The sequence below is a fragment of the Nyctibius grandis genome (assembly GCF_013368605.1).
Source record: "Nyctibius grandis isolate bNycGra1 chromosome W unlocalized genomic scaffold, bNycGra1.pri SUPER_W_unloc_1, whole genome shotgun sequence".
In the NCBI taxonomy this organism is placed as follows: Eukaryota; Metazoa; Chordata; class Aves; order Nyctibiiformes; family Nyctibiidae; genus Nyctibius; species Nyctibius grandis.
The window spans coordinates 7,961,867-7,974,330 of record NW_027167472.1 but is presented as its reverse complement, the minus strand read 5'-3'; the positions used below and the strand labels follow the sequence as shown (position 1 = coordinate 7,974,330).

The following is a 12,464-nucleotide window of genomic DNA, read 5'->3' as shown; positions in this document are numbered from 1 at the left end:
TATGAAAACCACTTACTGTTACAAAAGTAGAGATTGTTTCAAGTCATCTTTGTAATGGGGGCCCGCAGGAGGAGTAATTGCTCTTGGCACTTCACTAGTAAATCCGCATTACCTTCAGCAAGTTATACTCTTAAGGTGTTTAGTGATAAATTCATTGATTTTCAAAGCATCTAAATGACTTTTTGAGGAGCTGGCAGTTAGACCACATGGGTGTGACCAAGAATATTGAATTATGCATTAGTAAATTGACCAGATGGCATACAGGGTGCTAGAAATGCTCTGTAAACACTAGATAAAATGGGGTCACTCCCTTAGAGTTAGTGCAAGTCCCACTAAGAGTAAATAGTTTTTTCTCTTCCTTGAATGTAACATGTACATCCTTATTTGGTGGCATTGCTTGAATACTTCTCGGTTATTTCAAATTATTTTCTATAGCTTTCTTCAAAACAGGGACAGGTCTTTTTTAGAAGCAAATGATGCTCAATTACCATAGGCAGGCACTACTTTAGTCTCTTAACTGGTTATCTTTTATTCTTGGTCAATAAGTGTACACATTTGACCAATATTTTACATAAGCAGCAGAGTAGGACAGAGAAGCTCTGCTACTATGTCTCACTGATTTGTAAACTTACTCATGGAAACAAAACTCATTATTTCATTAAGCTTACATTTTGTTTTCCCTCTCTGCTTCTCAGATTCTTGTAAGAATTTGCCAAGAAAAAAATACATAAATATCTATTACTTTAGCAAATGATGTTAAAAGCAAAATAATTTATTACCTACTTTGCTGTTGCAGAATGAATAATTCATATATTGCTGTTCTGAAGAAGAAATTATCTAGAAAATATTCCATCTACAGGCTTTTCTGATTTTTTTTTCTTAAAGGGTGTGAAAGAGCACAAATGTGGAATTTGTGGCCGGGAATTTACTCTGCTGGCCAACATGAAGCGACATGTCCTGATCCACACCAATATCAGAGCCTATCAATGCCATTTGTGCTTCAAGAGCTTTGTGCAAAAGCAGACTCTTAAGGCCCACATGATTGTTCACTCTGATGTTAAACCCTTTAAATGCAAGGTAAGTGTATCTCCTTTGGTAGCAGAGGCATAAACTCACTGGATATTTATGTGATGTTATCACCTGGTGATATGGTAGAATTAGAAAAACAAGACATGCTAACACATTCTACAGTCATATTTAAATTAGCATAAAACAGTCTAGTTTCCTTTCTTGATCCAGGTTCTGTTACTGGAAAACAGTAACCAAGAGAACTCTCTAACCCAAATGACAGTTTAGAAAGCTGACATTGGTTTATTGCAGCGCTGGGTGCATGGGGGATCTCTCCTCCTAGCATGCACACCTAGGGACAAAAGCACACTCATTATATACATTATAGAAAAATGAATATTCATACAATTCCGAGTAAAGCCCACCTATTCCAAGAAACTTATGCATATGCTAATACATTATGTAATTGTCTTTGCACATGCGTACTAAATTGGGGAAGGGGTCTGGGGTGGGCTCTGGTGGTCTCTAGTGGTCATAACCCCCCCGTAGTTATGCTGTTCACTGTATAACTCCGCTTCTGCACAAGCGTGGTCGAGGCCTTTCTGTTGACACATGCAGGTGACTCCAAGGAGAAGATCCTGTTCTGATTCTTACAGGATTTATCTCTACTCCTGGCGCCAGAGCTATGAATCAAGTCCTTTAAGACACTACAAATATGTCGTTCACAGTCTTGCTTGTCTCTGGCCCTTCTTTGTAATTAGTGAGGAATTTAACAGAGACCTTGGATTTTTCTAAGACTAAGCGCAAGCAAGAATCATTGATGACTATAACACTGTTATCAGTCCCAGAAGCAGACTCTATCTACAAAACATGCAGTTTGCTTCAGAACATCCTGTTATTCTCAGTTATTCCAGCTGAAAGGAAAATTACTGACAGGAAAGTTGATTCTGTGTAAAGATGACACAGAGTAGGCTTTTAGAGCCTACTCTGAGGCCTACTCTTGCTAAACCGTTGCTAAACCGTCTGGTATCACCCCCATAGTTACGCTGTCCGCTGTATGACCCCGCTTCTGCGCAAGCGTGGTCGAGGCCTTTTTGTTGACACATGCAGGTGACTCCAAGGAGAAGATCCTGTTCTGGTTCTTACAGGATTTATCTCTACTCCTGGCGCCAGAGCTATGAATCAAGTTCTTTAAGACACTACAAATATGTCGTTCAGAGTGTTGCTTATCTCTGGCCCTTCTTTGTAATTAGTGAGGAATTTAACAGAGACCTTGGACTCTCTAAGGCTAAGCGCAAGCAAGAATTGGTGATGACTATAACTCTAAGTGTTATCAGTCCCAGAAGCAGACCCTGTCTTCAAAACATGCCGTTAGCTTCAGAACGTGCTGTTATTTTAGCTGAAAGGAAAATTGCTGAAAGAAAAATTGATTCTGTCTAAAGGTTACACAGAGTAGGCCTTTTAGGGCCTGTTTTGAGGCTTACTTTTACTAAACCGTCTGGTATCAGTTCTGCTTAGGTAGCACAAAATAATGGAGGTAAATATCTGTGATTTACTCCCTTCCCCTTCAATATCAGTAACTTTCATCCTCAAATATTTTTTTCCTCTTAGTGAGCATTTAAATGCCACTGCAGTTTGAGGACAATAAAAATACCTGAAACTTGCTTATTACAGCCATCCAAACAGAAGTCTAAGTGCTTAATAGCTTGAAACACTGACTAAATACATAGATCAACTCGTGCACCCTGTAGTGGACCATGGAAAAGCAGCAGCCACGACTTCACACAGTGATGCTATGCAACAGATCAGAGAAGGACTCAAAGAAAGCCACAGCAAAATTGAACTGCAGAAGGGATTTGAATGGGCCAAATGTAATTACCAGACTGCAATTCAGGGAAGGACATCAGTATCCTAACGAAACAGCCTCTGAGACCATCTGGCCTTTTTAGGATCCTTTGGGAATTCCAGTTTGCTACCTCCCTCCAGCACATTGGAGGCTGACATTCCCTTTCCATCCCCTCTTCTCCCCCTTCCCCATAAACTTTTGAGGCTTTGGCTTTGTTGACTGTGTTAATCTCTAATTTCTTCCTTATGAATGTTTATATTGTTATTCAATATTGGACATTACATCTGTTCCTTTTGCTGCCTATCTGGTTCATTATTGTAATCATACCTTGTGAAGTAAAGGCTGTAGGTTTTATTCCCACTTTGATCTGCTCTAAGAGGGCTATAAATATGGAGTGGAGTGTATTACCCAGTTTATGCCTAAATAACTGAAGATTGATCTGGAAGCATTTTCTAGAACTCTTTCATCCAACATTTTTATGGAATTAAATATTTTCTTAAAAGGAGTCTTTCATAGAGAAGTGAAGCTAGATGAAAAATTTTAAATGGAATTATTTTCTCTTGAAAAATGTAGAACTTCAAAATGTCATAGGAAAATATGGCTTTTGGTGATAATTTTAATGGGAAAATGCTAAAATGAATCTTTTTTACTTCCTCATTTTGCTTGGATAACTTTGAAACATTTCACTTTGAAAAAATAAAAGCAAAGCCAGCTTTTTTACTTCTCTGTCCCCACCCAATGTTCCTAGGAGGAAAGAAACAAGTAAGCACAATGAACCAGTTTCTCCTATGGCTGAAGGGATATGAATCAACATCAATGTCCTTGAACAGAGTGGAGATCCTAACTATAAGCAAAGAGAGAATCAGGAATTGCTCTTTGGCATTAGGATCATCCCTTGACTCTCTGGCAGAGCCCTTGAAAGACTTGAGCAAGTATTTCTGGCTGGTATTCAGAGGGTTAAGGCAATGACCAGATAGCAGCCTTTTGGCACCAAGCTCCTCCTCAGCAGAAGGAAGGATATAGCTGTATGAACAGTCTGCTTAACAATGGCTCACATGTCCCCCGGGAACCGCCTGCAACTAGATTTCATCTTGCTTTCTCTTGTACTTTTCAAAGCTTCCTGTTTTCTCACGGTCCTTTTGGACAGTTTACAATCTTTCTCCCTCTCCTCCTCTCTTTGAGGAAAGGAACACCCTTCTTATGAAGAAAAAAGAAGAAGAATGCAAGGGAAAGAGCACAGCAGTAGCCTTTCTACTTCACCACATGCAATGGTTTTCTTTACCTTTTTCTCACAGGAAAAAAAAAAAAAAAAAAACCAAAAAACCAAACAAAACAAAACAAAAAAAAAAAACAAAAAAAAAACATGGGGCTTTCCTATGAGTCTAATCATAGCTAAGCACAGACTATCTGAAGTGAGGGAGTAGGTTGTCCCTTCTGTTTCCTCATCCAGCTGCAGCCTGGATCTGTGTTTGATTTTTCTCTGAAGAGTGAACTTCTCTGTAGCTTTTAAAGGCCTGAGCCCATGCTTCCTTATTTATTTCTGTTTTAAACAAAACCACTGAAGAGTTCTGAACGAGTTGTACCAACTGGTGCAATAGTGCTAATTCTGATTTGCAGAGGAAACTCCTATGAAATTTACAGTTGCTTTTAGTGCTGAAGTCAATAATGTTTCAGACCTGTAATAAAGAATGCAATGAAGTTTTCTCCAGCCTAGCGACATGCACTTTGCAGCAGATGTTTTGAACTCCACTTTTTCCCATCTAAAATCATGGGTTTAGATCAGGAGTCAAAACCAAAGAAAATGTGAGAGATAAGTACTTTGGGAAGAAACAAAAGAGACTGACAAATCTAGAAGGGTGATACTTTTGTCTTAGGAAGACAAAATCTAGTGTTGAACTAATTCAGCTTTTCTAGCAAACTACTGAAGTCCATTTCACCAGCCAGTGCATCAAAGTGTGTTCAGCAGACTTGCAGCTGAGGTCTTTCTCTTCAGGACTTGAATTTTATTTTGTCTAAACTAGAGAGCCTAACAAAAGGTCCACAAGTAAACCATGTCGTTCTTGCTATCCCAAGATCTCTTGCATGAGCTTTGCATCTCCCTGAGTGCTAAGGTGCTCTGTGGTGACTTCTGCTGGAGCTTCCTCCCATGTAACTGGCTCTGGGTCATCTTTCACACTCTGCTTATCAGTGCTCACACCCCTGTCCTGTCACAGAGGAAGAAAATCTTGTACACCTTCCTAGTTTGGTCTGCAGACTCAGGCTGTTGTTTAAGCCCTAGCTGTGAACCCCAGCTAGCTCTGAGTTGCCGTCTTTCAGCATGTGAGCCTGAAACCTGCTCCCTTTGTCCTCTGAATCATGGACATTCATCTGAAACTTGTCTTGTGCCTTTTGAAAGGGACATCTTACCCAGATACCATGCCACACAGAGCCATGGTTCTGAAAAAACAATTTTCATATCTGCAGTAAGTTTGCAGATGACACTAAGTTGGGCGGGAGCATTGATCTGCTTGAGGATAGGAAGGCTCTGCAGAGGGATCTCGACAGGCTGGATCGATGGGCCGAGGCCAATTGTATGAGATTCAACAAGGCTAAGTGTCTGGTCCTGCACTTGGGGCACAACAACCCCATGCACCGCTCCAGGCTTGGGGAAGAGTGTCTGGAAAGCTGCCTGGTGGAAAAGGACCTGGGGGTGTTGATCGATGGCCGGATGAATATGAACCAGCAGTGTGCCCAGGTGGCCAAGGCGGCCAACAGAATCCTGGCTTGTATCAGAAATATTGTGACCAGCAGGATAAGGGAAGTGGTCGTCGGAAGTGCTGAGTGTACTCGGCACTGGTGAGGCTGCACCTTGAATACTGTGTTCAGTTTTGGGCCCCTCACTACAAGAAAGACATTGAAGTGCTGGAGAGAGTCCAAAGAAGGGCAACGAAGCTGGTGAAGGGTCTAGAGCACAAGTCTTATGAGGAGTGGCTGAGGGAACTGGGGTGGTTTAGTCTGGAGAAAAGGAGGCTCAAGGGAGACCTTACCGCTCTCTACAACTACCTGAAAGGAGGTTGTAGCGAGGAGGGTGTTAGTATCTTCTCCCAGGTAACAAGTGATAGAATGAGAGGAAATGGCCTCAAGTTGCACCAGGGGAGGTTTAGATTGGATATTAGGAAAAATTTCTTCACTGAAAGGGTTGTAAAGCATTGGAACAGGCTGCCCAGGGAAGTGGGGGAGTCACCATCCCTGGAGGTATTTAAAAGACGAGTAGATGTAGTGCTTAGGGATATTGTTCAGGGATATTGTTTAGTGGTTGACTTGGTATTGTTAAGTTAATGGTTGGACTCGATGATCTTAAAGGTCCTTTCCAACCAAGATGATTCTGTGATTTCTTTCATTTTCCTGCCACGCCTCTCCACTCTGGTACCTTTTCCTCATGTTCCCGGAGGAGATTTCAGGACAGGAACCCATTATACATCCCTAAGACTCTGCATGACTTTGGGAAATGGAAAACGTACCCCCTTTATTCAGAGACACAAAACTTTTATGCTGTAAGGAACTATTCTTTAGGAAATCCCCTCTCTTTTCATTATGAAGAAAAAGAAATAAATGTTGCCTTGACAGAAAAAAAATGCTCATACCAGACCCATTTTACTACTCAATACCTGATATAGATTTGCATGAAGTACTCTAGCCATTCACCTGTTCAACCTGATTTTCCTTGATTACCAGTTTAGATAGAGAAATAAAGACCTAGCTATCAGAAAGCAAAAGTTGTTGAGAACACAGGTCAGCCAAGCAGTTAACCAGAAGCCTTCTGCTAAGAGGTATTAGAGAGGTATTATTATTGGCATTCTTATAGCCAGAGAAATATTGCCACATCATAGATCGTTCCAGCAGCTGTCAAGATATATTCAGCTGGTGTTCTTCCTTGTGAATTTTCTGCGCTCATCAGTGCTGCTTCTCCTCTTTGTTTCCTCCCAGCACTTTCAGAATGTTTTTTGGTGCATTCATTTCACTGAATATAAGTCATCTGGCAGATTAGCTTTCTTTGAATGCAAAAGAGAGACAGTCCTCTTTCCTAAGTGGATGGATGACCCTTGGAATCTGATATCTTACTTTTACAAATTAATAACTCATTTTCAGTGGCTATTCCTTTTTCTTTTTTTCACTTTGCTGATAACTTTATTTGCTAGAATGTTCATTTTAGCAAAAACACAGAGAGCAAATCACAGAAGAGAACTAATGCAGCTGAAGTAAATATTTTTTTTAAAGCAAGTGAATATTTCCAGACTTATTTTGCAACATTGACTCAGCTCTAGTTGTTATTTAAAAACAATACCACTGCAAATTTTTATATTAGTGAACTGCTTCCATTTTCCCTCCAGAGATGGTTTAAAAAGCAAAGGATACAGTACTACTTCACCAAGGATCATTCCACTACCTACATTTCATCCAGATATTCCAGGTGATGGCTTTGTGAATTTGAATCAAGAAGTACTGTAGCAGACCTTCTGTACTACCAAAAAAAATTAAATCAGAAGTCAAATTGGACCAAAAATTTGGTGGAATCACAGTAATTGCTTTTTAATCATTTTTCTTCCAGATGAGTATGCTTGATATAAGATTCAGTTACTCTGTAATAGTGATTCTGGCTCATATAGTAATAAAGATCATTTAAAAAAAAATCTGATGGTAAAAGTATTTGTCTAAAAACACTCCAGAAAAAGAGCTTAAGTAGAAAGCAAACACAGAAGTTTGCAGAGGATGGAAATAGCCCCTCAAATGTGAACAAAATTATAAATCCTGATAGGGAAAGACCAGAAGATAAGTAAGACTAGAAGCTTGTAATAGTGACGTCAAACTCTTATGTCTTGAATCATAGAATCGTTTCAGTTAGAAAAGACCTTTAAGATCATCAAGTCCAACCATTAACCGAATACTGCCAAGTCCACCACTAAACCATGTCCCTAAGCACCACATCTACACATCTTTTAAATACCCCCAGGGATGGTGACTCCACCACTTCCCTGGGCAGCCTGTTCCAGTGCTTGATAACCCTTTCAGTGAAGAAATTTTTCCTAAATCTAAACCTCCCCTGGCACAACTTGAGGCTGTTTCCTCTCATCCTATCACTTGCTACTTGGGAGAAGAGACCAACACCCTCCTTGCTACAACCTCCTTTCAGGTAGTTGTAGAGAGCGATAAGGTCTCCCTTGAGCCTCCTTTTCTCCAGATTAAACAACCCCAGTTCCCTCAGCAGCTCCTCATCACACTTGTGCTCCAGACCCTTCACCAGCTTTATTGCTCTTTGGACGTGAGAGTATGTTTGATTTATAAGGGACCAGACTACAAAAGGACCCATCGAGATAAACAACAACAATGAAAAAACCCATTATTTTTTCATCAAATGGGAACCTGCACATCAATGGCTCAAGCTGTCAGGAACACGCTTCAGGGAAAGCTGAGTCATTCTTGCAGCCCCATGACTGTTTAAATTCCAGCTTACTTACCAGAGACACTGAAACACAGAGGCTGGTAAACAGAAGATAAGAGGATCAGAGAAAAATGGAGGAGCCAGAAAAAAAAAGGAATTTCTTTTTCTAGCTTTAAGCAAAATGTACAGCCATTTCATTTCCACTTAAGGAGAAGTAATATTTTCCTTGACTTTCACAGAAATCCTTCATTGGTTTTATCTTGTATTTCCATCTCTGCCTGGCATTGTTCTTGATTAAAGGCTAGATTTATAAACTATAAATGAAATGGTTCACCAGGGCAGAAAGTTATACTTTGAATTTCATTCAAGTTAAGAGCCTTTCAGGTTATGTACTTAAGCTTCTCCCCTCCTTACAACAATATTCCCTGATTTTGGGGAATCCTTGACTGTGTGTCTCTCCTAGTCACCAAATTTTTTAAAAATGGCAGCAGTGCAGAAGGCCCTAGATAGATCAAACTCAACCGCATATTCTTGTCTGTAGGTTTTTGCCTGTATCTTTGAAAAACAAATTGCAGCCAGAAGCTGCCAGGGTTCAAGGTGAGAAGGGTAGGTTCTATTTCCTTTTAAAATGTTCTCCTTGGAAGTACCCCTACGAACAAATAATTTTCATTTTTACTGTTTTTGACAGCTGTGTGGAAAGGAATTTAACAGACTGCACAATTTAATGGGACACATGCACTTGCACTCAGACAGTAAGCCTTTCAAGTGCCTCTATTGTCCCAGCAAATTCACCTTGAAGGGGAACCTAACCAGGCACATGAAAGTCAAACACAGCGTCATGGAAAGAGGATTTCATTCTCAAGGTAATATTTTTCAGTTATTCTCTGAGAGGTTTGACGGTGCATATCAGTAAACCCAAATGGTCTTTGTACCACAAATCTACAATCTCGTACCATAGATCCAATGCGATTGGAAGAGATTGCATCCCATAAGCCTGGGAGGTTGTTATTAACTATCTATATTACTCCGATGCTATAGTTCAGATATCCCCAAGGTAGTGACCCTTGTCTCAGAGACCTTTCAGACTAGATATCTGATGACACAGAGGTACAGACTGAGATGGAGCAGTAGATGGAGACAAAATGAGACAGTACTTGTGAGCACAAAGGAAATAATTTTAGTGCACTAAGTTGCTGTTGTTAAGTGTTAGGGAAAATATAGTCAGTAGTGTTAGAGCAGAGGATTTATCAAGCCATACCAAACATTCTCATACTTAAGCCCAGGGCTGCCCATTAGCGTGGGGAAGGTGCAATATCTACAGCACTGCAGAGCTTCTCCCAGCATGTGGGTACCCCTGAGACACAAACAGGAGTGAGCTGGTGGCACATGTAGTTGGCCAGGGGAATGATTGGAGGACATGACTGAAATTGCATTGATCTTCCTGACTGAGGGTGTAGTCCCATTATTTTTTTAATAAATTTTACAGTTTGGAGGGGAGTTGATTCCCAGATGCTGACAGACCACAGCCTAGCAGCCATGAACAAGCAGACATTTTCCCCCAGACACATCTGGTTAGGAGTTTATAGTTTTTTTCTCATGTTTGAGGTATATCACCACGGTTTTAAACATGGGGATAAATTGTAAATACATTCAAAGCTGACAGAAGCAAAAAATTTACAAAGATCCTAACAGATAATAATATAAATGGCTTTTTTTTTTTTACTGTAAATCTCCTACAGCACCGTGCTAGTTACACAAATGCTTGTAATTGAAGACAGCCTAAGTGCTTTTCAGTGTACAGAGATTCTTCAGCCCTTGAGGCTTATCAGACATAAGACAATTTGTGAGGGCTGCCACCTGCTCATGAACCATTTTAACAAATACAACCTGTTGCAAAGTAGCAGCTGTATCTAGTGAGGCTGCATAAATCCTGCAGAAACTGGATTCAATTACTGAAGGAAAAAAAAAACCAAACTAAGCAAGTAAAGTAGTGGCTCTCATAGATTTTTGCTATTGGGTGAGATCCTCACCCCCGTACTGTCATCTTTCTTTTAATTAAGATGGACTATGCCTGCAGTGTCTGAATCTTCTTCTGTGCATCCTGATGGTCAGAGCACATTTAAGTCTACAGATGCCTCCTGGGTAACATCTGGGTTTCCAGCAAGAGGAACAGAAAGGAGATGCTCTGACAAATATTAAGACAAACTAGATCCAGGACCACACTTAGATTTATCCTGCACAACTCAAAATCATCATTTGATTATAATGATTTCTTCAAGCTGAAGCACTATCTAGTGCATATAGCTTTTCAGTGGCACTAGATGAGAGAGGATAAATGAGCAGAGGTTGTAGACTGACGAGACACGATTGTGTTTTCATTTTTAAAGTAGTAACTTTGAATCAGAGGGTCCATAGAACAAATATGTTAACATGTTTTTAATCTCTTCCACTCCTCTGGAAAAAAATGGACAAAACATGGGACTTCGATCTAAAACGTCACATGCCATAATCAAACTGTTCATTTAAAAAAAAAAAAATAGGAAGGAGGAAGTGGGTAGGTTTACTGGCAAAAATAGTTTACAAGAGGCCAGGACACTTCACTTTTATTCCTAGCTCTCTCATCAAGTGTCTGGCATGTACAGCACAATGTTTTGTGTGTCCTGACCTGGCTGTGAAGTAGATACGATAGTATTTCTTTTAACAGCATCTCAAAGGAGATGCCATGAGATGTAAACAGTAAAGTATTTGAAGATAGCTGGGTGGAAGACAAAGGTAAAATATTAAATAGAAGGTCATCTCACGTTTTTTTAACCAAGTATCACATAGTAAAATTTGCTATATATAAATTGTTCCTTTTCTCCCCCATCAAACCACTACAAGGTTTTGGAAGAAGAATTTCTCTTTCCCGGACAAATGTCTTGAGAAGCTTGGAACAGGAAGAACCCTTTGATCTTTCACAGAAAAGCCAAGGGAAGGGAATTTCATTTCACTCAGATGGTGAGTGTGCCAAGGGAAGCCCATGCCAGGAAGAAGAGGAAGACAACTGCTACGAGAAAGAGCATTACAGCCCTGGCATGCACCATCATAACAACAACAAGCTGTATGTGGCTCAAGATCTGCCTGGCAAACCTGAGTGCATAATGAAGGACTGCAATGAGAAGGAAGAAATGCTAAGTGAGGGAGGACTGGAGAAGAGAATAGGAAATTCAGACAAGCAGGAGAGCCAAGGAGAGAGAGACCTTGCAAACAACAAAAACCACCTCAGCTTTAGATCCTTTGAAAAAGCTAGACTTGGCCATTCTCTCTCTGATTACTTGTATTTCAAACACAGGAACAAGAGTTTGAAAGAATTACTGGAAAGAAAAATGGAAAAGAAAAACAATGCTTATAGGCACTTAAATGGACTTTTTAAAACAGCTGGAAAATTGGAACCAGATAGTTTTTAGCATGAACTGTAATTTACCAAAGCCTGGAATTTTGTAGTAATCTTTAGAAATAAGCAAGCCAAATGAATTAAAATAATTTAAGGTAAAACACGTACATTAAAAGAATAAACCAGTCCAAGGTCACCAAGAAATGCAATATATATTGAACACTAACATTTTAATAGTTATCCAATTGATGTCAAAGCAGACAATGGGGTGGGTACAGAAGTTTATTTTCCTTTATCTGGGGTGGTAGAGACTTATACACAATTTTCTAGTTATCAAAAAGCAACATACTTTAGTGTTTGATTTATTATCTGACTAAATATATATGCACATTTCTAACCATAGGTCTCAAAAAATCTGAAAATGCTAAGTATTTCACAGTATAAGCAAGAGTACTGTTAAATATGGCGTGCATGAAAGTGCTGTCACTCAGAATTAACAAAATCCAAATACTTTCATTTACTGAAGTTACTGTATTAGTTCAACCACTTACAATGAAAAATGGGAAACAAATTAAGAAGAAATGCTAATGTCTTGTGAGATAGTGAAGTGCAACTCTGCAAGGCTTTTAAAGGACTGGAATTTGTTATGGTCACAGAAGCTTTTCCTCTTGCACAAGGAATGTTCATGTTTTGCTATGTTTCAGTCAGTATGGGAGTATTCAGCAATTTTTCAAGTGAAATAGCATGGACGGCACTGACATTTTGTTCTGCTCAGACCAATACATTTAAGCAGCAGCAGCAGCGTGTAGCATTTGCAA

At 39.8% G+C, this 12,464-nt stretch overlaps 1 protein-coding gene across 2 annotated transcripts in view; it reads left to right on the top strand.

The window, feature by feature from the left end:
* Nucleotides 1-11,986, top strand: part of LOC137677111 (zinc finger protein 366-like) — a 48,198-nt gene extending 36,212 nt beyond the window's left edge. For both annotated transcript variants that reach the window (XM_068424301.1, XM_068424300.1), the window contains 3 exons: nucleotides 886-1,077; nucleotides 8,962-9,136; nucleotides 11,154-11,986. In XM_068424301.1, coding sequence (XP_068280402.1) covers nucleotides 886-1,077; nucleotides 8,962-9,136; nucleotides 11,154-11,719 — 933 coding nt within the window. In that variant the 3' untranslated portion in view covers nucleotides 11,720-11,986. The remainder of the gene's footprint in view (nucleotides 1-885; nucleotides 1,078-8,961; nucleotides 9,137-11,153) is intronic.
* The last annotated feature ends 478 nt before the right edge of the window (nucleotides 11,987-12,464 follow it).